The 27,016-nt window shown below is 52.7% G+C and overlaps 1 protein-coding gene across 4 annotated transcripts in view; it reads right to left on the bottom strand.

Moving 5' to 3' along the window:
• Nucleotides 1–27,016, bottom strand: part of SULF2 (sulfatase 2) — a 143,028-nt gene that overhangs the window by 20,164 nt on the left and 95,848 nt on the right. For all 4 annotated transcript variants that reach the window (XM_068524425.1, XM_068524426.1, XM_068524424.1 and 1 more), the window contains exons 5-11: nucleotides 18,636–18,805; nucleotides 13,813–13,963; nucleotides 12,393–12,568; nucleotides 8,097–8,225; nucleotides 6,601–6,657; nucleotides 5,269–5,398; nucleotides 3,152–3,347 (exon numbers count right to left, since the gene is read on the bottom strand). In XM_068524425.1, coding sequence (XP_068380526.1) covers nucleotides 3,152–3,347; nucleotides 5,269–5,398; nucleotides 6,601–6,657; nucleotides 8,097–8,225; nucleotides 12,393–12,568; nucleotides 13,813–13,963; nucleotides 18,636–18,805 — 1,009 coding nt within the window. The remainder of the gene's footprint in view (nucleotides 1–3,151; nucleotides 3,348–5,268; nucleotides 5,399–6,600; nucleotides 6,658–8,096; nucleotides 8,226–12,392; nucleotides 12,569–13,812; nucleotides 13,964–18,635; nucleotides 18,806–27,016) is intronic.

Here is a 27,016-nt window from a genome sequence, read left to right as displayed (position 1 = left end):
CGTGGACCCATCCCCCGGGTCCTCATCTCCTCCCCCTGGGTCCTGGGTCTCCCCTCTGTTCTGGGTTGGCTGCTCTACCTGCATCCTCACCCCACAACCCACACCCCAGTGGGTTAGGCTGAGCCGGGGTCTGAGCTGCTCTGGGCCGGGGCATCTCAACCTCACAACCGGCAGCACTCTGGGGCCGGTTAAATCTCGGCTGCGGGAGGCTGACCTGTACCTCCCAGGATGCTTAGCAGCGCCCACAGCTTCCACTCCCGGGATGCCAGGGGCATCCCTCCCGCTGCCCATCACACACGATTACGACAGGCAGAAATGTCACCACGCGGCCAAGTGTCCCGGGGGGGCAAACTCACCCCCCGTTGAAAACCCCTGCTCTAGGCTGGCTGCTCAGAAAGGACTGACAGAGACCATCTTGCTGGCAGGCACGTGCAGGAGGAAGAATGTTGGGCCAGGCGACGGGGCCCAAGTCCCCCAGGCGGCCGTGTGAGCTGATCTTTCCTGTCTGCTGTAAGGAAACACCCTCGCCTTGCTCCCAGGATGCTGTGAGGGGCATATCAGACGGGGCTGTGATGTCACACCGTCCTCACAGGAGGGCCTGGGTTGAGCCGAGTCTCAGTTATTTAGGTGCATTTTTCTCTCCTCTAAGAATTAATAGGAAAAACAAAAAGGCTTAACTGAGTCGCAAGTTCTTGTCTTACTTAAACATTACCCAGTGTGCCATATGCTGAAGCAAGATGTTAGCTGTGTAATTCAACCAATCATTTTATCCGCTAAAAAAAGATTAGCTTAGTAGTTACTAATCAGCTTGTGAGGAATCATAATGGGGGACCATCAGTTGGGATGCACCACTTGAGGCAGCAGCCGGGTTGTTATGGAGACACACCTGCTCTGTAACGAAGGTGTCCTCTGCAAAGACAGGAAGAGGCCTCAGCCTGTCGCCAGACACCCAGTCTCTAATTAGGCTACAAGGGAATCTGATTCAGCCTGAAAAAGGAAGGGAATTCTGACACAGGCTACAACAAGGATGAACCTTGAGGACATTATGCCATGTGAAGTAAGGCAGTCACAAGAGGACAAATGGTGTGTGATTCTGCTTACATGAAGTACCTAGAACAGTCAAATTCAGAGAAAGCAGAGGGGTGGTTGCCAGGGGAGGGATGATGGGGAGTTGTTGTTTAATGGGTACTGAGTTTCAGTTTTGCCAGATAAAGAGAGCTCTGGAGATGGACGGTGGTGATGGTTGCACAACGATGTCAATGTACTTAAAGCCACTGAACTCCACAGTTAGAAACGGTTAAGACGGTAAACGTTAGATAATGCATACTGTACCACAATGAAAGAAAACAGAACTAAAATCTCGAATTAGGCTTTGGCTCCCATTAGGTCAGGGAGCAAGACATTCTAGCCAGGGGACTGGATCTCACTGGCACGGAGCCCTTGGCACCCAGAAACGTGCCAAGCATCCTCAAAGCCCAGGCGCATCCTTATTTGAACGTTCGGCAGGGAGCGTGCTTCCCAGGGGAGCTGACCCTCAGAACGGGGTCATGACTACCCAGTGTGACAGCTGAGTCTTGCAGCCAGGTCCACAGGACTTCCCCCTTCCCCTCCTCTGCTTGCTGGTTTTCTAACTTTCTGTCCTTCTTCAGCCCCTGCTGGGGGGAGGGGTGAAGGTTAAGGCAGCTTCTCCAGTTGGGATGGGGGGCTCTTCCTCCCTCCAAAGTACAGTTGACCCTTGAACAACGTGGGGTTCATCTGTGTATAACTTATAGTCAGCCCCCCGTATCCGTGGTTTCTCTGCATCTGTGGATTTAACCAACCACAGACAGTGGAGAACTACAGTATTTTCTATCAAAGAATATCCATGTGCAAGTGGACCTGTGGAGTTCAAACCCGCATTGTTCGGGGTCAACTGTATAGTCGATTCCCGTTATTTGCGGTGGTCCTGTTCTATAGCATCACCTTGATGCTGAACTAGCGAGTACGGAACCAGTGCTCCTGGGGGAAATACGGGGTAAGATTCCTGCGAGCTTCAGGTCACAACACGCTTGTCCACCATCAGTACCGGGTCTTATTGCATGTGTGTCTCTGTCATGTCTGTTTAAAGACACCCGATTTGGGCTTCCCTGGTGGCGCAGTGGTTAAGAATCTGCCTGCCAATGCAAGGGACACGGGTTTGAGCCCTGGCCTGGGAAGATCCCACATGCCGCGGAGCAACTAAGCCCGTGCGCCACAACTACTGAGCCTGAGCGCCACAACTACTGAGCCCACGTGCCACAACTACTGAGCCCACGCGCCTAGAGCCTGTGCTCCGCAACAAGAGAAGCCATCACACGGCCAGTGATAGGCCTGTGCACTGCAACGAAGAGTAGCCCCTGCTTGCCGCAACTAGAGAAAGCCCGTGCACAGCAACGAAGACCAAATGCAGCCAAAAATAAATAAATAAATAAATAAATTAAAAAAAAAAAATAAAGACACCCAATTTAACGCACGTGTTGATTCACTGACATTGAACTCACGGCAGCAGCACCAAGACTCGTGCCTGAACGAAGCTTTCTCACTTACGTGTTCCCCTCCATAAAGCACGTCACAGCCGCCCTGGGCTTGGGGTCCCAACACAGGATGTCAGCGCCACCTTGGGGCCATTTTAGATAGTGAAGTCACCGCAAAAAGATACGAAATACCACAAACATGACACTAAATAGACACGAGGGCTGAAAGGAGAAGGCAGAGCGTCACCTTGGCTCGACCTCGGCTGGGAGCCTGCATGTTGGGTGACTCGAAATTTTGTGCCACTTTGCAAGTGAACCGGTCCAGTGCCTGGAGTGCAGCTGGAGGGATCCTTTGAAAACACAGATCTGACCCTGGCTCCTCTGCTCAAAACCCTCGGGGGGGCTTCCTTCTGGTCCCAGAGGGGCCCCACCCCCTGGCCCGGGGCGCATCCCTCCCTCCTCACTTTCTCTTTGTGGTCCTGCTTTTCTTGGCCCTGGACACAGTCAGCTTACCTTCCTTCTTTATTACTCTCTGCCCCCTGGGATGGGTGCATCGAGAGGAGAGGGGTGCATGTGGATTTGTCTGAATGAACTAATCGGGCTGCCCCGGTGCGGTCCCTCCCCTCCCATCCCCTCCCCTCCCCTCCCGTCCTGCGTACTCTTCTTGAAGAGCTTCCTCCGGCGGCGTCCGGACAGGCTCAGTTGCTCATCCCCGCTGTCACAGACGCAGGCCTCGCCGCCCTGTGCGTAGTACTTGGGCACCAGGTTGGAGAGGGCCCTGCCCCCGGGCCGCGCGGGGCCCTTGCACTTGTGCAGCTTCAGCTTCCCCGAGGCGTCCTCCACGCACTGCCACTTCTGCAAGACACACCGGGGCCTCAGCCTCCCGGGCCTGGGCCAGCCCGCTCGGCCGCTTCTCCTAACTGGCGGCTGCCCCACCGTTCCCGCCCACGCCGAGACCTCCCTCTAGCGGCCTTAGCTGGACGCGGGCTCAAACGGGCTCTGTGATTGGAACGAGCTGCTCCATCACGGATGGACACCTGTCCACCGTGGGAGGAGCACAGAAACGGTACCCAGGGTGATGCGCTGTGGCTGAGGGTGAGGGCGAGCCCAGTCCCAGGGAGGCCCCTCTGAGAGCAGCTCCGGGGCCGGAGGGCATGGCTCGTGTGCAGGGAAGGGCCTTCCTGGAAGGTGCAGCATGAGACGGGCAGTGGCACTGGGGCTGGGGGGCTGGGGGAGGGAGGGCAGCTGAGCAGGGCCGTGACTGCATCCGCCGGCGGGTGAATGTCTGGGCTGGGCTGGGGTCCTGGAGGACCTAGAGCTGTAAGTGTGGGGGCCATGGCTCGATGCCTCCGCTGCCAGTCTAGGCCCCCAACCCACCCCCGGTGCTCCTTTCCTTTGGGTTAAGCAGTGCGCTCAGATAATCTGTTCTGAAGATGCTGATACTTGCCCTCTCCCCTTCCTGGGACGGCCAGACCCTCAATCTGCAGGGAGCGGGGGGGATGGGCCAGCAGGGGGATTCAACAACAATCCCAGGGGGACAAAGGGTCCCTTGGTCTCATCGGCTCATTTCTTGTAGCTCAGAACTGAAATCGGAACCACTTCGGGGATCTGCCCAGATCATCAGCTCCAGGAGGGCAGGGCTTTCTGCCCAGGGCGTCTGAGGCTGTTGCTGCCCCAGTGCCTGGAACAATGCCCGGCTACAGAGGCAGCACTGAACGCTGCTCCAATGTAACCCAAAGCTCTCGCTCAGTGGCACAGACAGGTACTTCCCAGACAAGATGCCCTCCAGAGCACGGGGAGGGGTCGGGGGTTGTGAACAAATGCTGGGCGGCCGAGGGCACAGCCACGAGGACAGGCGGGTGCTAATTCTGAGTCTAGTGATAAGACAGAGCTGCCTGGATGCAGCCTGTGAGACCCACCCAGCTCATGCCCTGGCCTTGGCAGCCTTGGTCTATTAATGAGAAATGGAATGTGGAGGCCCTGGTTTTACTTATTCTTACTGGTGAAACGGGCATGCATCTTCAGGCCTGTGCCACCGTGGATGAGCTCAAAGTCCCAGCTCACAGACCGAGGCAGGGAAGCATCTCCTGTCTGCCCTGCTTGCTCGTCGGCCCTCCCCTCCCCGCAACCTCCGAACCGTGCCTCCTGCTTGGGTCCCTCTTTGCAAGGCTCTGCCCCCACCCCTCCCCTCTCCTCTCCAGAGCCCACCTTGGCCTCCCAGGCCTCAGAAAACCCTAGTTCAGACTCTCCGAAACATCAGTCCCAGTTTCTGCTACCTCTAAATACTGTTTGGATTATAATTTCCTAAATATTTCTCTTGAAATCAATTCACATTTTTAAAACTTAAACTTATTTACTTAAAGAGGTAATTTCCTATTATTCCTATATAAGTGGAAAACCAGCCACAATGATGCTCTGGGAGAGTGAATACACTGGAAATGGCTATTTAACTGTATAAATATTGTGCAGAGGTTGGCTATGTCTTTGTTAAAGAGGGATCGGGCATGAGTCACAGCAGCTAAAGACACACGTGCACCCACAGGAGACTTTGCCTCTAATGTGAGCAGGATTGGAAGAACTTTCTGAGTGTCGCCTGTACCACCTGGCATCACCCTGCGTCTCACACATCGGCAGGGGCACTGGCCCCACTGGCTCCGCTGGTCTGAAGGCCGGGGAGCAGGCCTGGGTCGTGGTTAGCTGGGGTGTTCACTGGGAGGGAGGAAGGGATGGGAGGGGTACCACCCCCAGCCCCAGGGCACCAGCCGACCATCCTCACCTGCCCCAGCTGCTCACACGCGGTCTGGTACTCGGCCCGCTGACACAGGTCTTTCACGCGCTGGTACTTGGGCAGGAAGTTCTCCTCCGGGGCCTCCACCTTGTCACTGTCCCTCTTGTGGAGCAGTTTGCTGTGGGGCAGAGAGCGGAAGTGGGGCTGGCCGCGCAGCTCCGGAGGAGTGCACGGCCCCGCTCAGCCCTGGTGTAGGGTCACCATGGAGCATGCAGGCCCAGCCGGGCCACATCTTCTGATTGTCAACAGACTTAAGAAATGGGGATTTTCTACAAACAACAAATGCTGGAGAGGGTGTGGAGAAAAGGGAACCCTCTTGCACTGTTGGTGGGAATGTAAATTGATACAGCCCCTATGGAGAACAGTATGGAGGTTCCTTAAAAAACTAAAAACAGAACTACCGTACGACCCAGCAATCCCACTACTGGGCATATACCCAGAGAAAACCATAATTCAAAACGACACATGCACCCCAATGTTCACTGCAGCACTATTTACAATAGCCAGGTCATGGAAGCAACCTAAATGCCCATTGACAGATGAATGGATAAAGAAGTTGTGGTACATATATACAATGGAATATTACTCAGCCATAAAAAGGAACCAAATTGGGTCATTTGTAGAGACGTGGATGGATCTAGAGACTGTCATACAGAGCGAAGTGAGTCAGAAAGAGAAAAACAGATATCGTATATTAACGCATATATGTGGAACCTAGAAAAATGGTACAGATGAACCAGTTTGCAGGGCAGAAATCGAGACACAGATGCAGAGAACAAACGTATGGACACCAAGGGGGGAAAGCGGCGGGTGTGTGTGTGATGAATTGGGAGATTGGGATTGACATGTATACACTGATGTGTATAAAATGGATGACTAACAAGAACCTGCTGTATAAAAAAATAAATAAAATAAAATTCAAAAATTCAAAAAAAGAAATAAAAGGAAATGGGGATTTTATAAAAATCCTCCCAAATTACATGAGTTGGCAATAAGTTAAAAAGCATGTGAGACATTATACAGACAGGACAAAATGTGTCTGAAGGATACAGGTGGCCTCCAGATGCAAATTCTATGTCAACCATAGGAAAAGCGAATGGGCTTCCCTGTGTACAGGAGGCTGTGGACACAGATTCCCAGCCCCTGGTGGAAGGTGTCATCGTAGCAGTGGGATCCCTCCTGCCCTCGACAGTGAGATCTTTAATATCATGGGTGCAGGTGGGGCTGCCAGGCGCTTCTTGGGACGGGGCCGATGGGGGTTGCCCGGGTGCTGCTCAGCTCAAATGTCCTGGGGCGGCTCCTCCAGGGCCTGGCACTCACCCTCTCTCCACCAGGAAGGAGTCCCGCCAGACCCTCATCTTCTTTTTCAAGTGAAACCTGGGGGAAAAAAAAAGCACACTTCCATCTCCTCATCAATGTGGGGGGCTCATGTGTCCCTCTGTCCTCCCAGAGGCAGGGATGGTGCTCAGAGCCAGCCTTGATTCACAATCAGCACAGACCCTGGGGGCAGTTGGGGTGAGCAGGGGATGCTCACACCCCCCAGGGCAGAGCTGTATTTCCCCAGAGACCTGGGTCTGAAGGTACATGGGGCAGAAATGACCCAGGTCAAAGTTGCTCTAAGTCACACATTGTCGTGTGTGTGTGTCTCCGTGCCTCCCGGGAAGTCCAACAGTTCCCCGGTGCTGGAAGAGATTGCTTCCTCTTTAGTTGAGCACCAGATGCAACTTGTCCTGACTTCAGGTTAATTACATTGTGTTTTGGCAGGATTTTTTTCCCTTTGATCCTTTGTAGTTGGATTTGTGTAATTTAAGTGTGCATTTCACGTAGTTTCACTCTATCGTTTCCATTTCCCAGATGGGGCCTCAGGCTGAGAGAGGAAGCTTCCATCCTGCACCTGACTCCCAGGTGTCCTGGCTCCCAACCCAGTGCCCCCGCCCCCCAAAACATGCCCATTTTGTACTCTTACAGCTCATAACACCTTCTAGTCAGAGGGAGGAGGCTCAACAGAGGTGGTTCCCCCTACAGGACAATCGGATGTGGACTGACAGTGCCCATCAGGGCTGGACCCGCTGAGCTGCGGGAGATACAAGCTGGAGGCTGCACCAGTGCTGTGAGGCTAACTCAGTGGGCAGTAACACTGGTGGCCCCTAGATGTCGCTGCTGCCACAGCAGTGACAGTGTCCTTCTCCTTTCCTGTCCCAGCCAGACTCAACTCACCTTCCCACCTAGTTTTTGCTCACCATCACTGTTCGTTTTTCTGCCTCCAGGACACCTAGGAATATGTTCCCATCATACCATCCGGCCTTACAGCATGGTGATTAAGAGACTCTAGCCTGTAGCCTAGAGGCTGAATGCCCGGAGTTGGGTCCAGACCTGCCAGGAGACCTCTGACAAGTCACTTGACTTCTCTGGATTCAATTTCCAAATTGGTTAAGATGGGATCATAATAATGCCTACACCTCACTGCATTACTGTGAAGATCAAAATGATAAAATCCCCTACAAAGCATAGCAAAGGCCTGGCATACAGTACGTGCTTAATTAGTGTTAACTGCTGTTGTTATTTTTTCAAGTTTTATACAGTTTTAGCTCTGGAGGGTCCTCGACTGGTCACCGTGGCCACATTCCAGCTGGGAAGGTGGACTCTTAGAGAGGGGGCTTCCTTCTCTCCCACGGCAGGTTAAGTGGTCAGGATGGGGGGCCCTAGAACCCCAGCTCCTGACCTTGGAAATACCCCCCTCTCAGACCCACACGTCTTGGCCATGAGTTCATACAGTTGGGATGCCTGGTACCCCAGCACCCACCCCGGCCCCTCACCGATTTGCCGGCCGCTCTGTGTCCAGCAGCTTGAGGATGGATTTCCCGTCCATATCCGAGGGGATGTCCAGTCCTGCGATGTCCAGGATGGTGGGGGCCAGGTCAATGTTGAGGACAATGTGGGGATTCCTGAGGGAGGCATGGAGAGCAGGACTCAGTCACCTGGGCAGTGATGACCCAGCCTCCCTCGGGAGAGGGGCAGCCGGAGGGATTGAGATCACCAGGGGCTGACGCCCTGAAGGTGGGAAAGCTGCCATTGATCGTGTCACTCTCCTGCACCTCGGCCCTCAAAGCTCCCCTCTGCGCCCCCAATTCAGCTAAACCCCACCCCTAACCTTCTGTGCCCTCCACACCACCACAGGGGCTGCACTTCACAGGCCCCAGCTGGCTTCTGCTTGTCTGTTTCTTCTGCCAGGAATGCCCTCCCTGACCCCACTCCCTGAACAAAGGACACCTTCAAGACACACCCCAAATCCTGGATCTTCCCCCCGACCCTTCTCTGAAACTCTGAGGCAAACACTGGCCCCCTTGCTGTTCCTAGAAGGCCAAGAACAGTCTGGCTTCAGGGCCTTTGTCCTTGTGTCCCCTCTGCCCGGAATGTTCTTCTTCCAGACTCCAGTGAGCACTCTCACTCACCACCTTTAGTTCTTCCCTCAACGATTACCAAGTGGCCCCAAGATCCCCATGCTCTGGGGTTCACACCCCCCTGTGATCCCCTCCCCTTGAAGGTGGGCCAAACTGCTAGAACATGGCAAAGGTGATGGGATGTCAGACCAAGGTGATGTCACGTGACAGACGACTCTGTCTTGTTAGCTGTCCCTCCCTCATTTCTTTGTCTCCCCTGGCTGGCTTTGAAAAAGAAAGCTGCCATAAATTCACCCCAGCAAGGACGCCTGCTGAATACTCTGAGAGGCAGGCTGTGTGAGTTCAAGTCCTCTGTTTGCACTTGAACAGCCCCCGGAGTGGGGAAACAGGTCCTTCCCCAGTTGAGCCTCCAGATGAGACAGCAGCCCTGGCTGACGCCTTAATTTCAGCCTAAGCAGAGGACCAACCTAAGCTACGCCTAGACTTCTGACCCACAGAAACTCTGAGATAAAGCACGTGTGTTGCTTTCAGTTGCTAAGTTTCTAGTAATTTGTTACACAGCACAGATTACTGACACAAGGCCCTTCCTGAGGACCCTATTTAGAACTGCACCCCTCCCCATGCTCTGCCCCTTCTTTGCTCTGTCTTGCTCCTGAAGCCTTGTCACCCTCGCATTTTACTATATTATTTTACTCATTTATCTGGTTGTCTATTGCCCAATTAGAATCTAATGGGAAGGCAGACGTTCTGTCTTGTTCACTTCTCTATATGTAGTACTTCTACACTTAGAGAACACAGTAGGTGCTCAGTAAGTGTTAGTCAAGTGAGTTGTGTTATTTACCGCTGCCATGCATCTGTCACTTTGCCTGTGTCCTGTTTCCACCTGGGGTGTTCCCGACATGGTAGTAAGTGACTTTCAGGCCGTGCCTGGCACGGGGCCTGTACCGGCTGGATGGATCATGGCTGCATGGACACATTGTCCATCAAGGTGGCACAGTGCCCTCCCTGCCCCTGTCTGGTTCCCTGGGGTTGGGGGTCAGGGCCTGGGTCCGAGGGTTTCGGATGTCTTTCACTTCCTCTCTCTCCCTAGCCCAGCACCTTGTGAACACTGGACAGGTAGTCAGGTGTGCTGGTTTCAGGGGAACCACTGACTGAAACTGCCCGTCCTGGCCAGGCATGGTAGTAACCACTTGCGTGAGTTATCTTACAGCAGGAGGTCCTGGTAAGGAACGCGGAACTGACAAGCTACCACCAATCAGAAGAATTCGGGAGAGGTCAAAAGGAGGGAGGAGACGCCAGTCCATATGTCCTACCAACCTCCCAGAATCCTTCTCGCTAGAATCTACCTTGGCTGAGCAATGTGCGGGCCACCAGGAAGGACCCCCTGCGTCAGAATGATCGGCCAGAGACAACCCGGAAACCAACCCCATTACCATACAACCCCAGACTGTGAGCCACGTGGCAGAGCAGTTCTCCTGGAGTCCCTGACCCTGATGCTCTCTGCCTGGGCGCCAGTTTCCAATAAAGTCTCTTGCTTTGTCAGCACCTCTGTCTCCTTAGACAATTCATTTCTGAGTGTTAGACAAGAGCCCACTCTTGGGTTCTGGAAGGGGTCCCCATTCCTGCGACACTGGGGTGGTCATGGGGGTGAGGCTGGGGAAGGTGGGTGAAGCTGCCCGGTGGAGGGGCTTGAAGCTAGCAAGAGGCATGACCACTTAATCAGGCAGGAGGAGGGAGCTGGAAAAGTCCGTTGGTTGAGGGGGCACCAGGGTGAATGTTGGCAACTAGCAGCTGGATTGACCTGAGGTCGTCCACGGGTCCTGCTGCCCCCAGCCTGGGTGGGATGGACAGGACTGCTTTTCCCACCCAGCACCCACACCTTGCTTGGTGGGAACAGTTTCCAGTTCTGCAGGAACTACCTGGCCCCATTCAGATTTCACCACCTGATGTACTCAGCCTGGTCACACAAGGTTTTCTATTACCCTGGCTACAGTGACTGGCTCGGGGATGGACACGTGACCAGTCAGGGCAGTGAGAGTCAGCCTCAGGGCTTCTGTTCAAACCACTGTTTGGTTTCCCAAGCTGAATGGCCTAAAAGTCTGGGGCTGTGGTGACCCTGCCACCATGAGAGAAAAGCTGGCCTGAGAATGAAGCCAATTCAGAGGATGCAGGACTGAGATGGAAAATGAGAGCTTCCTGTTGTCACTGTGTGACTGCTGGATCCCGCCATACCTGAAGCCAGCACTAACCTTGGACTTTCCAGCTACTTTAGTGACTGCATTCCTCATATCTTATTTTATTTGACTTGTTCATTTTGAGAGTCATTTCCGTTCACAACTCAAGGAGTCCTGGCTGTCAGCCCCAAGTCTGACATTAGTACTCTCTTTCTCTGTGGTTTTGGGTCCTAAGAACCAGATCACAGACTCTGAGGCTGACCAATACAATAAAAGATGCGGGATTACAGTTCTGTCCACCTTCGTTTTTCGAAAGCAAATAATCCCAGTGACTTTAATTGTCATATATATTCTTACCTAAAAAGGAAAAACATTTACAAATATCAAAGTCCCAGTTCTGAGATGAATTCCAGCTCCTTCCCTCCTGTGCCATGTAACCTCAGGCAACTTAACCTGTGCCTCTGTTTCCTTGCGTTTAAAACAGGGACAATACTAGCATCTACCTTACAGGGTTGTTGTCATGCGTAAGTGGATTACCTGGATATAAGTGCTTAGACCAAAGCCTGAAGAATAAGCACTATATCAGCACAGCTATCCTTATAATAGCTATTATTATAGGCGGGGACCCTGAAATCCAGACAGGCAGGGATTTGATGAGGTTGGCAGCGGAACAGTGATGAGGCTGGGCTAGAGCTCACACCGTCTGCCTTCCGGAATTTCCACCAAACATCCCAGGCGGTGGGAACATCTTGGTCCTAAGACAGCACCACCAATGCCCTTTCGGGAGGAATTCTGAAGCAAGCTGATTCAGTGCCTGTGTGTGTTCTCGGCTCAGATGGAAGTCAGACCTGATGAGCACCTGAACGGTGATTTATCTGCATTTCAAAACACCTTCGAGTTGGTCTCCATCACGTCTGGGCTGATCCGAGGCTGCTGCTGCTACGATTCCTGGCCTTTCTACCTCTCCCTGCCCCAGACATGGCATTTTTGCTGCCAGAACATGTCATTTCAAAGGTTAACCCAAGGACAATGCTGGCCAAGGGCCCACGTGGCCCTCGAGGAAGGATGGGGGAGGCTGCTTCCCTTAGCGCTGTGGCCGAGCTGGCTCAGCTGATCTCAGCGGATGACGCGGCCCGGGGCCGAGGTGGCCGGGCTCCTCCCTGACAACCCCCAGACCCAAAGACCGCTCGGGCCAGACAGCAGTCGAGGTGGCACCCCCATGCCCTGGCGGTGACACATACACAGTCCAGGTCCCCGATTCCCTGGCACAGTGCCCACCACGGACAGTCTGTTTTCACAGGTGCTAACGGCTCCTGGCCTCTCCTTCCCCAGTAGAGGGGTACGCAGTCCTCCCCGGGTGACATCATCACCATTTCGCTCGGCACCGAGGTCCACCTGCCTGAATCGTGTGCCGCCCCGGGGAGTGGCTCGGGGCCGTCCGCTGAGCTGCCTGCTGCTTGCCCATCCGGGTGCCAGCGGAGCCTGGAGACCTCCCTGGGACTTTGGGGCGCTGGGGAGGGGTGGGTGATGCACTTACAGCGAGCCAGCCTCCACGTTGGGGCCCCTAACGTAGAACGGGACCCTGATGTCGAACTCGTAGGGCATGGACTTCCCTTTCACCAGGCCGAACTGGCCGATGTGGTAGCCGTGGTCGGCGGTGTACACGATATACGTGTTGTCCAGCTCACCCGTCTCCACCAGCATGTTGTAAATCTGAAAAGCAGGCGGGGTGGTGAGGACATGCGGAGGGAAGGCGGGCAGTGCGCCCGGCCCACTGTCCCAAAACACGATGCTGTGCTGGGGTCTCAGGCCCCTGTCCCTCCCGCTTCGGGTCTTCGCTCAACTGTCACCTCTCGGCGGGGCCCCTGGGGCTGACCCATGCATCACCGTAGCCTCCCCACCTCCTGTCCCCCTTTACTTGTCTTCCCAGCACTTCTCACCTCTCTCTCTTCTACTTATGCGTGGGCTGTGTCCCTGCATTAGAATGTATGCCCCATCAGGGCAGGGACTTCTGTCATTTTGTTCCCTGCTGTGTCCCATGTGTGCTGGCACTCAACAAATGCTGTTGGGTGAATGAGTGAATTAGTGAATGAATGAATGGCCTGGGGCAGGAGTCTGTGATCTACAACAGTGCTGTCCAACAGAACTTTCTGCCATGCTGGCAATGTTGACACCTACGGCACCAGCCACACTTGGTTATTCAGCACTTCAAACGTGGCCAGTGCACCTGAGAAACTAAATTTGAAATTTCATTGTATTTTACTGAATTTAAATGGTCATGGATAAAATTTAAAAAATATATCCATGCAATGGAGTATTATTTAGCAATTAAAAAAAAAAATGAAGCACTGAACATGCTACCACCTGGATGAACCTTGAAATCATCATACTGAGTGAAAGAAGCCAGATCCAAAAAACCACATGTTGTAGGACTCCTCTTATATGAAATGTCCAGAATCCACAGAGACACAAAGTACATGAGCAGTTGGCTAAGGCGGAGGGGTGAGGGGAGTTTGGGGTAATGGCTAAGGGCTGCGGGGTTTCTCTCTGGGGTGATGAAACTTCTAAAATCGACTGTGGTGATGATCGTACAACCCTGCAAACATATGAGAAGCACTGAAACATACACTTGAATTGGGTGAGCTCTGTGGTATGTGAATCATATCCCCATAAAGCTGTTAAAAAATGTGCGCAGCTGCACGTGGCTACTACAGTGAACAGATCAGAGCTGGAATACAAGTTCCCCGAGGGCAGGGGTTTCGTCTGGATTGCTCAGAGCTGTTTCCCTGGCCTTGAACGGTGCCTTTTCCTTCTGCCTCTGTTTCCATTCCTCTCCAGCTCATGATGCTCGGAGGTGGGGTGGTGGGGTGGTGGGGGTGGGGTGGGGGTGGAGGGAAGGGCAGGGAGGCTGCGGGCCTGGCGTGGCTGGGAGAATGCTCAGGAGGGGGGCAGCCTACCGTCTCCATGGAGTCATCCACGGACAGGAGGGTCTGCAGGCGCTTCCGCTGCAGCATGTTGGTGAACTGCATGTGGATGGGCTTCATGGGCCCCGTGTAGCGCATGATCCAGTGCTTGTCGGGGTTGGGTGCATAGTTGTAGCTCGGGGTGCTGGCGGGCAGACAGGCACAGAGATCGGGTCAGGCCGGGGTGGGGGGTACCCGGGCCCCGCCCCCAGGTCCCCCCACGCCTCAGGGGAGCAGCCTCCCAGCGCTGGGGCTGCAGCTCAGGGTGAAACCGCCCCCATCCGGACGCCAGCGCGTCGGGGGCTCTGCCCCACGTTAGGTCAGCATCTCTCCACGTGCAGGGCATGAACGTGGGAAGACTGGGGGGCACAGCCGTAGATAACCTGGAGCCCCAAAGGGAGAACGTCCCTCCCATTTAAGCCCGGTCAGCACACCCATCACATCAAGGCCAAAGTCTCAGTCTGTGCTGGGCTCTCCTCAGCACCTCTCTAGAATTTGCTCGCCTCCCTTTTGAAAGAAGGAGAGGGCCTCCTGTGGGCACAGCACCCAACTCTAACTTAATAGCATTGCATTTACTTGTCAGTTACCTTGGGTAGATGGCAAGTGACAGTTACCGTGGTTAATTAAGGCGTGACTACCGAATTTCCTTTTGCAATAGATTTTGGTTAAAAAAAAGGAAACTGGTTAAAAATTAGGTTCATAATAGGCAAAACTGTGAGGATGGTGCCTGAATGTGTCCATTTGGGACACGCCACGTTCTCTGACGTAGCTGTCACAGCTATTCTTCCCGCGTGGTTTAATTTCCCATTTACAAAGGAGGAAACGGGGCCAGAGGAGTTCCGAGACCTGCCCATGGTCTCACTGAGTGGACGGTGGAGCCACTGGCCTCCGTGACTTCTGCTGTGGGGTCAGCTGTGATGCCTAATGATAAACGAACAAATACATGGTAATCTTTGACCAGCCCCGAATGAGCACTGACCACGCGCTGGCCACACCCGGAAGGGTTTGCCTACATCATCTCATTTAATACTCAGAACAGAACTAGGAGCTGGTGCTTTCCTTCTCCTTGTGTGAGAAATGGGGACACGGAGGCTCAGTGAGGGGACAGACTTGCCAAAGGCAGAGCTGGGGTTTGAGCTCCAGGAGTGGGAAACCCCACAAAGCATGGGCGTCCCTCGCACTGGGTCTGATGATCCTCGAGGGTCAGGTTCCCCTCAGGTCTTACCCACCCCCTCCCCAGGCAAAGCTGCAAAGAGAGGAAGTTTCCACTGCTTGAAGACAAAAAGCTTTTCGAGATGGCTCTTCAGGGGGCAAGGGCTGCGGGGCATGGGGGAGGGTAGAAGGGCCCCAGACTCCCTTCCTTCATCAGGACCTCAGCCCCTCCCTCCCCGGGGTAGAAGGAAGGACACTGCAGCTTGTGGTGCAGCCTGATAGCTATGGAGACCGTTGCTATGTAGAGCAGGGGTGAGTCATAAGATTCCTTCTGGACTTTGCTTTGAGTTTCTGGCTGGTCTCCTGCCGCTAAATCCAAGCCGGGCCCGCGGCCTCCTTTGATTATGAGAAACGCCGCTCTCTCCTGCAGGCCGGCTTAGGGCCTGACCCTCGTGTAGAACATCCCAGGAGCAGGGCCACGCCCCCTCGCCGCCCTCCCCCACCGAGGAGCTGGAGGGGTGCTGCTGGGCCAGGGGCTGCACAAAGAGATGCCCTCGGGGCTGTTGGGGGTTTTGGGAAAATTGCTCCCGTGGCCCCAGGGGCCCGGATTCAGGATGTAATTTTGAGCAATCATCCCTGAATCTCTTAGATTCTCCTGGGCTGGTGTCTGCCCTTGAGAACAGGGAGGGGTGAGTCTGTCAAGAGTCTGATTTCGGAGGCCTTTTCTCTGGAGGCGTCTTTCGAGCACGATCTGGAGGCCAGCAGGCTGCGGAGCCTGGGGTCCTGCTTGGGGCCGAGGCCGGCCTGCTGGTCCCCTGCTTGAGGCCAGCCTCCCCCTGCTACCCCCGGATGGTGTCACATTTTCACGTGAACCCAGATGCCTGCTGAACAAAGAGTTGAAACCCTCACGTCCTCAAGAATCCGAGGAATGTCTGCTCATTCACAACCGGCCTGAAGGATAACATCCCCTCTTGGGCTGGGGGCCCTTCCGGCCCCTCCCACCGTGTGTCTGGAGGCCGAGGGGCAGGAACCCTGGCTCCCAGCCCCACCCCAAGGATGTGAGCTCGGGCCTGGCTCCCAGGCGTGATAAAGGGAGAGGCCCGTGAACCCATTCAGATGCCCCGCTTCAGAGGAAGCTCTGGGGGCTGTGGGTGTGTGTGCCTATGTGTCTTTTGTCTGTGTGTGTCTCTGTGTACGTTTGTGTGTCTGTGTATGTTTCTGTGTGTGCGTGTCTGTATGGTTGTATATCTTCATGTTTGTGTGTATCTGTGTCTGCACCTGTGTTTATCTTTATGTGCGTTTGTGTATCTGTGTGTGTGTATATGTGCTTGTATCTTTGTATCTATGTGTGTTTGTGTGTTTCTGTGTATGTCTGCATATCTGTGTGTATGTGTCTGTATCTGTGTGTCCGTATATGTGCTTGCATGTATATGCCTGTGTTTGTATGTGCATTTGTGTGTCTATATATGTCTGTGTATCTGTGTATTTATTTGTATCTTTGTGTGTGTTTGTGTCTGTATCTGTGTTCTGTGTGTCTGTGTTTGTGTGCATTTGTGTATCTGTGTATATATCTGTATGTATCTATTTGTATCTTTGCGTATTTGTGTCTGTATCTGTGTGTGTATGTGTTTGTGTGTGTCTGCGTGCATCTGTTTGCATCTTTGTGTGTGTACGGAGCTGGCTGGGGGGTGGATGGGGCCCTGGGCTGGTGGAGTGGGACCACATCGCAATGAGCAGCATTTTTCAGAACCCACAAGCCCAGCCTGAGAACATGGCACAAGGCTTGATGGGGTGAGAGTCTCTGACAGGAGTCTCGTGATAGAAAGATCTGGAACTCTGTCCCCTCCTCAGCCCCCTGACTGTCATAATTAAACATCCCAGCTGCAGAACTTTCTGGTTTTGGGTTTTGTTTTGAAAATGATTATACCCCAGAGATAAGAGAGCCTTTCAAACACACCCCTAATAAGGCACAGGGGGTGCTCTGGGTAAGTAATGGCAGCAGGCGTTGCTCATGTTCAATTTCTATAATTTTCATTTCAAAGGGAAAATAAATGAGCAGGCAATGTCAAACCATCTCATCATGCAACTCCAGGGCTGCTGGGGGGCGGGGTGCCAGCACCCCTTTTAGAGGAGACGTTGCAGAAGCAAAGTGTACCTTCCCCCACTCCGCGGTTCCTCCCTTAGGGGGACCGAGTTGGCCACATGCCCCCTCCCTCAAAGGTGGGCTGTGGGTGAGGGTGGGAGGCTGGCATCTCAGGCAGGAGGAGTGGGCTGGGGTGGGGGGCAGCCACGGCAGATGGGCAGAGAGGCAGTGCTGCAGTCCCTGGAATGCGGTTCTCCACCATCTGTCAAATCCTGCTCCCCAAAGACCAGGGGATCAGCAGGTTAACACACTGCCTCATCCTCTCAGAGCCACTCTGGGCGCCGTCAGAGAGTAATCACGGCAAGGGGGTTGAGGAGGGCAACGCATTCTGATTGTAATGAAAATTGAACACCCGGAATATTCAGGCGGACTCCAAATTGCCCAGTCCTTGTCGCCCCAATGTCACAGCAAGGGCTGCTGAATATCGCTGCTAAGCAGGAGGCGGTCTGAGGCAGAGAAAAGCAGAAGAACTTTCCAGAAAGATTTACTAGCCAGCTGGAGGGAGGACGACTGGAGGGGTGGGCAGAGAGATGGGAGGCAGGAATGGGCGCCGGATTTGAATTCGAGCTCTGCCATTTACCAGCTGGGTGACCTTAGGGAAGTTACCTCACCTCTCTGTGCCTCGGTTTTCCCATTGGTAAAATGGGAATACCAAGTGTGACAAGCAGCCTCCAAGAGAGCCCTCAATAGCCCCCACTTCCTGGTAATCACACACCTGTACCCCTCCCATACTGTAGGAGCACTGGTCTGTGTAACCAATAGAATGTGGGAGAGATGGTGTGTCACTTCGAGATTAGGTTATAAAAGACTGCATCAGCCCTATGGCGAGATCTGCTGGTTGAGGGGCAGCCGTGTGAGTGAGCCCCAGGCAAGCCTCAGGTGGCAGCAGCCCCAGCTGACACCTTTTTCACAACCTCGGGAGACCCTGAGCTAGAACCTTCCAGATAGGCCACTCCCAGATTCCTGACTCACAGACACTGTGTGGTAATATGCGTTGGTGTTTTAAGCTGCTCAACTTTGGGGTAACTTGTTATGCAGCAATAGATAACTGATACACCAAGGGTCACTGGGAATATTCAGGGATTCAGTGCAACGCACAGGGCTTAGCACAGAGCCTGCCATGGAGTCAACAGCTTATAAAGGCTGTGAATATATTAGTAGTCTGATGAAGCTATGGACCCCTTCTCAAAAGTGTTTTAAAATGTGCAAAATAAAATACACAGATTGCAAAGGAATACTATTATACGGGTATACACCTGAAATGCTGTTCTATCCACAGACCTCTCGGTGGGAGGATGTGGGTCCCAAGTTATAAAAACTCTTGTTGCCTGCTTTGGGTTGTTGTTACTGGATCTGTATCCCAGTTTCCTCAGAGATCAGCTGTGTGTCCCTGGCTTCTTTAAACCGGGAGGATTGGAGACAAGAGGCAGCCCTGTCTCTGTCATTACATCACTGTGACCGAGCCTGACCCTCCCACCTTCGTGCCACCCAGCAGCTCTGCAGGCAGCACCCCGAAGCTTACATGTGCTGAGACGCGTTGGGGAAGAGGCTTGAGTACTGGGGGGCCGAGTCCTCGGGGCCGTGAGGGGCTGCGTGGCTGATGACCATGAGAACGGGCCTGTGCGGGTACATCTTCTTGGATGTACGGAAGAAGCTCACGCTGTCGTTGGTGATCAGGTCTGTCAGGTAGTCCTGGGGGGTGGGGAGAGACAGGAGAAGGTGTGAGGAGCTGGGCATCCGCGCTGAGTGCCTGCCATGTGCCAGGCACCATGCCGGGCACCGGGGACACAGCAGTGACCAAAATAGACAATCCCTCGCAGAGCCGACGGTCTAGGGGCAAACAGACAATAAATAAGCAAGTAAAACAGGGAATGTCAAATGATGTTATGCACAACAGAAAAGAAAAGCAGAGAAGGGGTTAGGGAGGACGGGAGAGGAATTACAATTTGTCATTCAGTTGTGATAGATCTTAAAATAATAATAGCTAACACTATTGAGTGCTTATGGCGCTCCAGGAATTGTTCTGTGTTTACATGTATTAGCTTGTTTAACTCTTATATAGCCCTAGAATGTAGGTCTGATGATAAACCCTGTTTTCCAGAACAGGAAATGAAGGCCCAGAAAAGTTAAGTGAATTGCCTAATGTCACACAGCTGATAAATGTTGCAGCCAGGCCTCCTGAGTCTTGGTCCTTAAGCCTGAAGTCTTTTCAAGGCTCCAGAGATACCATCATGCAGGGTGGATACATCCCTGCAATCTTGGAGGGTCTGTACTGGGGGCGGGAGCAGACGAACATATAAACGAAGAGCCAAGATAGTGACGAGGTGTGACAGAAGAAGGAAATAAGACAAAATGTGGCAAAGAGTAACTGGGACCTGGGGTGGGAGGAATACTTTAGCTGAGGCAATCAGGGAGGGCCTCTCTGAGGAGGTGACATTTGAGCTGAGACCTGAGTGATGAGGAGCTGGGCCTGGGAAAATCTATTGTTATATCACTGGAGTTCACTTTCAGCTGCTTGCTGGAATCCTCAGGGGAGCTTTACTGATGGCTGGGCTCTCTTCCAGAGATTCTGGTTTAATTGGTCTGTGGTTCAGTCTGGGTACTGGACTTTTTAAAAGCTCACCAGAAGATTCCAATGTGCAGCCAGGAGTGAGAATCACTGATCTAGAGGAAGTGTTCCAGGCAGAGGGAACAGAAAATGCAAGGCCTCTGAGGCAGGAATGAACTTGCCTTGTGTTTGAGGAATAGAAAGAGGGTGAACAATCATCAGGTACAATGCTGGGACAATCAAAGAAGCAGCACAAACACAGGCATGCAGTAGTGTCTCCAGAAAAGTGAGACCCACTTAGATACTGGGCAGGAGGAGAGAAGAGTGGGAGGAAAACTGATGGACAGGAAACGAGGGCTTTAAAAGCTCAGCTAAGAAGCTGAGATTTGCCTAAACTCTTCTTGAATTTGGTAAATCTTTAGCTGCTGATTTCTTTTTGAAGGCAATGAGTTCTTAAAAATTTACCTTCTGCTTCTCCAGAAGCAGCTCTGTCCAAAATGATAACTTTCAAAAAGAGATATTATTTTAAAGAAAAGAGAAAGTTGAAGAAGTGGCTACAGCTTCCACCCTGAAGTGAACTGTACCAAATACATACATACTCCAGGTATACCTGTGTCTCTAGAGGTACATGCCTCCAGGGACATTCGTGCTCTAAGTCTATGTGCACAAGGACAGTCACTGCATCACAGTGACCAGTAATGGGAAGATGATTAATGAACTTGCACTGCTTTCATACTGTGCAGCGCTGTGCACACATTAAAAGGGCAGTAGGTCTGTAGTTACTGAGGTAGAAAGTTGTCCAAGATACACTGTTAAGGGAAAGAGCAAGCTACAGAGTCAAACTCTGGAAGATTCTACTTTTTTTTTTTTTTGTGGGAGAGAGTAGGAGGCAGGGTAGAGAGGAGAAACCAAACCCCTACCTTCATATGCTTTTGAGCAGCAAGGGAAAATCCAGGACATATACCAAAGTGCTAACTGGGAACCAGGATAAGGGGAGAGAGGGGAGAAAGTCACTTGCTACTTTATATACTTTTCCTTGAATACTTTTTATGAATAATTTTGGGGAGTAAAAAAAGGCTTTATAAGGGGGTCCTGTAGAACCTATTACCTAAAAATAATATTCTATGTGACATAAATCAAAGAGCTGCTGCTATAGCTGTGGAACATGACCTAAAGGTGTTAGAAATATCCCGTAACTAGTAGTGGATCTAAAAATGGTGCAAAGCACTCTTAGGTGAAAAGGAGGGGTTGGGACCCTGGGTGGGGAGGGGCGGGAAGAGAGCTGCTGTTCTTCATAATAAACCCATTTTCACTATTCGCTTTTAGAACCATATATGTGCTTGTTTGGCTGTGATTAAACATGTTTTTTTTAAAAGCCACCAATAATATCCATCACCAGGGCAATGAAATGATGGAGCAGTGAAAAAGAATAAACTAGCGCTACATGCATCAACATGGATATATCTCACAGACCTGATATGTAGAGGGCTATGTACGATATGATACTATTGATATAAAGTCTAAAAACACAAAACAATATTTTATATTGTTTGAGATGTCTGCATATGGAATAAAAGAATAAATGCATGTGTGGGAATAAGTGGCCACCTTAGGACCTCCCTGAGAGGGGGCAGCGGGACAGGAATGAGAGCTGGAAGGGTGATGGAGGGGCTCCAACAGTCTCTGTGACATTGTACATTTGGAAGCGTGTGGGGTGATTACTGTGTCTGCCCCTCAAGGCTGGTGTGAGAGGGCTTCAAGTGCTGAGATATTAAAGCTCACGACACGGTGCCCTGCATGCAGCCAGCTCTCGGCAGGAGTCAGTGAACATTACGGCCCTCTTGGCGGGGGGGGGGCCGATTTTCTGCACGTCTACGAGCCTCCTATCTTTCCTGGTCCTCCTCAGAGCCACTCCTATGCTAAGCCTTTGCTGGTCCCCTCTGGCTGCATTAGGGCGTCCACAATGACATCTGACACTGGTGCCTGCACCCCCATCCACCCATGTAGACCGGAGGGGACCACACCATCCTGACTCTGGGGGTGGGTGTGAGCCTGGGCTGGCCAGTGAGAAGCAGCCCTGGTCGCAGTACGTGAGCTGAGTCCAGGCTCAGAGGGAGGGCCGAGGGGGCCTGGGCCAGGGCGGGGGTGGCACTGCCCAGTGACGGCTGGGTGTGGACCCTACAGATAGGTCATGTCCACTGACTGGATGTGTGGGGTGCGTGAAAGGGGGCAGTCAGGCTCCCCCGTCACTGCTTTCTGGTTTAGGTGAAGGGTGCAGAGATGTGGGGCCAGGAGAATGTTGGGGCGAGGGTGGAAATGCAGAGTTCAGCCTTGAACAGGTTGAGTCTGGGGTGCCTGGGATCAGTCAGAAATTCAGAGTTATTCACAGAAAGGGGGGAGACAGGTGAGAGGATGATGCAGGTCAAAAGGTGAACTTTCTAGAAGCTGGAGACTGGCCGATAGACCATGAGGAAGTCACCCCCTGCCTCCCTTTGGCTCTGGGCCTGGCGCACTCTGCCTCCCAGGTGAGGCGGGCACACCTGGGTATTCGGGAGCTAGATCTCCCCTCCCCACCTCCGTACTCCTGGCCACACCTGTGCAGGGTGGCGGTGATGCCAGGGTCCTAGGGACTTTGCTCCTGCTCAGAGTTTCGCAACCACAGCTGGCAGACATCCAGGGACAAGGACACCCTGCCGGACACCCAGGAGGGTGTATGCCCCCCTCCCCCTCCACCCTGACCTTCTTCGACAATTTGCTCAGTTAGCCAAGAGGAACCGCAGTGCATCCGAGGAGACTGCTAGCCTGTGGCTCTGGGCTGTCTTCCTCAAGCAGTCATTTACCAGTAGGATTTCTCGGGAAGGAAGAGGGGAGCGTGTGGGGCACTCCTGGGGACTGGGGACCCCAGTGACAGGTGGGCTTGCGAGTCTCCCTGCCTCCTTCCCAGGCTCGGCCTTTGCCACGGTTTCTGTTGCTGAAGCGATGATTTCTGAGCTCACTTAGGTGTTGGGTTCCTATTCCCGGGGTGCTGGGCTCCCTGTTAAGTGTGGGTGTGTGGCCGCGGGTCCCTGTCCCCAGGGTACAGTCCCGTGCAGGGCGCGGAAAGGCTCTGCCGTTAAGAGAGGGGAGAAGGAAGCAGGGGGGCTGGGGAGGGGTGGAGGCGGGGCACAGAGACTGCAAGGACAAGAGGGGGGCGTGGCTGGCAGGAAGCCCCTCCTTCTGTCTGGATCCGGGTGTGGGGAGAAACGTGTCTTCTGTGGGTGCTGGTGGGAGTTGCTCACACTTTGCCCCATGGAAGCCCGAGTTTCTGCCTCTTGTTTGAACTTGGGTGAGATAAGCCAGTTCACCCCATATGTCACGGGACATCTTCCCACATCAGAGTCCCCTGGCTCCCAGGACTAAATTTTCCGCTTGGGAAGCTCCACCCGAGCACCACTGGGTGGCTTTAGGGCTGTGCCAGGAAACCTGTGGCTTTACTCTCAGACAGCTGGTGGAAGGCTGGGTGGGGAGGGGAGCAAGGAGGGGAGGCTGTCTCGGCCTCGGGTGGCAGCTCCCAAGCCCACCTCTTTGTATTTTCTTCACTTGGCAAGTCAACCTTGCGTGACAGAGGGTCTCCTTTCCCGAGCCCTTGGCTTCCCTGGGCAGCAGGTTTTGTCCAACTTTCATTCCCAATCATGATGCTGATCCCTCACCTTCGGAAGCCTCTACAGCCGTTTGTGTTTAAAAGAGAGTCACATCTCTAAGGAGCAATCATTTTACGAAGGGTGAGGGCTCTGGAGTCAGAAACACTGGGTTCAAGTTCCAGCTTTATACCTGCTAGCTGTGGGCAAACAATGCCTTCCTGCACCTCAGTTTCTGCATCTCGAAAATGGGCCCAATAACAGTCCCGTCTTCAGATGGTGACATGAGCACTTGACATGGACTTGCTAAGTGAATAAAGCGTTTAACAAGGAGGCTGGTACTGAGGGAACCCACGATGGACACTGGCTCTTACTGTTATCAGGTGTTTGCTCGACTGACCTTCATAGCAACATTGCGAAGTGGACACCATGCCCATTTTACAGATGGGGAAACTGAGGCCACAAAACTAATAAGCAATTTATTCAGAGCTAGAGCTCAGGCCTTTGTGTTTTTTGTCTGGTTTCTCTTCTTTTTTTTCCCCCCCCACAAACGAAAATATCAATGGGAGGAGTAGATGGTGGTTTACAGCAGGTCTCAACAAACCTTTTCTGTAAAAGGCCAGGTGATAAATATTTGAGGCTTTGCGGGCCAGAAGTCTTAGTTACAATCACTCATTACTGCCATTAAAGCTCAAAAGCAGCAACTGCATAAATGAATGGGCACGTCTGGCTGCAGTAAAACTTTGTCCACGCACACTAAAATCTGAATTTCATGTAATTTTCACGTGTCATGAAAATCGCTGTTCTTTTGAATTTTTTCCGCTAGGTAGAAATGTAAAAACCATTCTAAGCTCAAGGGTTGTAGCAAAACAGTTGGCAGGCTGGCCCATGGGCTGTAGTTTAGAGAATGGATTTTGAAGCCAGATGGCCTGGGTTCGAATCCTGAACGAACCCCTTACTAGCTGTGTGGCCTGGTTACTTGGCCTCAGTTTCCTCATCTGGTGATTGGAAATAGTAACAGCAGACACCTCATAGGCTCTGGTGAGAAATGCATGGGTTAATTCGTGTACAACGATTCCAGCGGTATCTGGTGCGTGATACCCTCTAAAGGAGTGTTAGCCATTATTCCTCAGGAATCACAACGCCTGCATTTTCCTCGTGAAAATTAAAACAGTACAAACAAAGCTGAAGTCCCCTTTGATTTCCTCTCATCCCCACTCCCAATCTTGGCTTCTTTTGTCCTCTACTGAGAAAGAAGTGTCTTTCCAGATGTGTTATTACATATGCTAGAGTATATTGCTTTATGCATATTTTTACATTAATCCTATCACACCGTGTACATTCATTCATTCATCCAACACACAGCAGTGAACAAGACTAACGCACATTCCTGTCTTCATGAGCCTTGTGTTCGAATGAGAGGACAATGAACACGTGAATCCATGATATATACAGGTCTGGCGCATCAGTGGTGATGGGGGGGTCCAGGGGGGGTTACCCTGTATACAGGGTGGTCTAAGAGGGTAACATCTGACTAGGGACCTGAAGGAGTCCTGCAACTTGCTTTTCCCACTCAGCCTTATGTCCTAAGCTTTTCTGATGGCTTTAGGCACAGATCCCCCTTGTCTTTTTCCAGACTCCTCCATGGTCATTCAGTCACTTCCCGCATTAGTGGGCTTTCTTGGTTGATTTCTTTCCATGACAAAGTTGCAGCCAACAGCTTGGCTATACCCCCTCTGCACACACGGAAGGCTTCTCCAGAACAGAGAGAGAGAGAGAAGTGCACATGCTGGGCTGAGGGGTGGGTGCACCCAGGTTCCTGGTGACCGCCGTTTCTGCAGAGCCCCCCGGACTCACCTGGACCCTCCTCCATCTCCTGACCTGGTCACGCCTATCTCCCTTCCGCTGCCTTCTCCAGCCCTCTTCGACCATTAGTGCTGGCTCTACATCATTCTTTTCTCATCATCACTGCCTCTCTTTCCACTCTGCCATGAGGACCCCTGCGGTGGCATCCGCCCACGTTTGGGATTAGCGATGTGGGACAGAATCCTCAGAGGGCCTTTTGAGGGGCTCTTGGGAAGGGCTGTCACTTCCTCCCGACTTGGGCTTCCTGCCAAGGCCCCCAAGGTCAGTGTCAGCATGATGCTCTGACCTGACACAGGCCCTGGGCCTCCCAGAGTGTGGGGCTCCCGCTCTCCAGCTCTGCCCCAGCTGGAAACTCCAAGCTCACTCCTGTTCCCTCCCGGCGCTCCAGCCCCTGCTGCCCACCGTTACCCTTGGGAGTTGAACTCTGGACCTGAGCCAGCTCTGACCCCACAGGGGCCCCCCGTCCCTCCGTTTCCAGGCCTCTGGTAACTGGGGCTCCGGGAATTCTCCCACCTTTGTCACAGGGGCTCCTCTCATTCACAGGTCGAGATGTATGGATGGTAGGAAATGGGGTGACAAAGCAGCCACTGCATGTCCCATCCTCAGCGCCAAGGGGATGGAGTATCCCTGGATAACTTCATTATTGGGCTGTGCTGAGGCCAGGCGTGCACGTGGTGAGGAATTTTAAAAAGGAGGGAGTGGATTTTTCTGGGTATTTGGAGAATCTGCCTGCACTGAGGCTGGGAGGAGAGAAAAGGTGTGTTCTGCATTGAGAGACTGTGCTTTGTATTTCCAAGGAGTCCAGCAGAGTTGCTAAATCCCCCCCAACCAGGACTCTGGAATCAATTCACTCGGGAGGTCCTGAAGGCAGGCCTACTATGTGCAGAGTGAGACACAGGGTCAGGGAGAGGGCACTGGCCAGGTAATGTCACGTGTGGTGTCTGCCACTTGGGGCCTTGACTGATCAGACTTATACTCAGGAAGGGGACACGTGGGCGGTGATTACCTGTCAAAGGTGGGAGGGCTCCCCAGATGTGCTGGTGTTCCCAGAAGGGGAGTGGGATAGGGTGTGTTCTGGCTGTTGAGCATCTAGTCAGCCTCTTTCCAGTGGAAACTCTCCATTTTTATTTGGGGCTTTATTCTCAGCTGATGTTCCAGGGTTGAGTTCAGTGGTAGGGCTCCCGCGACCCCTTCCTCTGGATCAGGAGTGAGCACGTGATTTACAGCCCATCAGAACACTGCATTCCCCTGGCCACACTGGTTGGTTCAGGGACAGACATGTGACTGATCTAGAGCCAATGAAACTAGTTAGGAATCCTGGGAAGGAGACATCCATGCTTGCAGCTGGGCAGGAAGCTGAGAGGATGCAAGGATGGCCATATTGGTACCAGGAGAAGAGAGACAGACATACAGTCTGTGAATGAGGTCGAAGAGAAGAAAACAGAATATAAAGGAGTGAGAAACCACTGCCTAATCCAGCCATGTCTGATGCCATTACTGCTGGATCAGTTAAAAAGGCTGTTTCCTCTTCAATTAAGCCATTTTGATTTGAGTTTTTGTTCATTTCTGCTCACAAACAACTGAAAGAGGCCAGTCTGATTCAAAAAAGGATAACTCCTATAGTTTAGAGTAATCCAGAAACGCTTCATGGAAGAGAAGACAGACAAAACTTGGATAAATTCAGGGCAGGGAAGCACTAGTAAAGGTTTTGAGATGGTTGTAATAACCGACAAGGCTGGTCTGGTTGAAATGGCTCATACTGCGGATGACAAAATAGGAGATTGGGCTGATGTGCTTGTGTGTGTATATGTGTGTGTGTGTGTGTGTGTGTGTATGTGTGCACTTCTACACTGTGTGTGGTGTTCTGACTTT

This window comes from Eschrichtius robustus, chromosome 16 (genome assembly GCF_028021215.1).
Source record: "Eschrichtius robustus isolate mEscRob2 chromosome 16, mEscRob2.pri, whole genome shotgun sequence".
Classification (NCBI taxonomy): domain Eukaryota; kingdom Metazoa; phylum Chordata; class Mammalia; order Artiodactyla; family Eschrichtiidae; genus Eschrichtius; species Eschrichtius robustus.
This window is presented reverse-complemented; position numbering and strand designations above follow the sequence as displayed.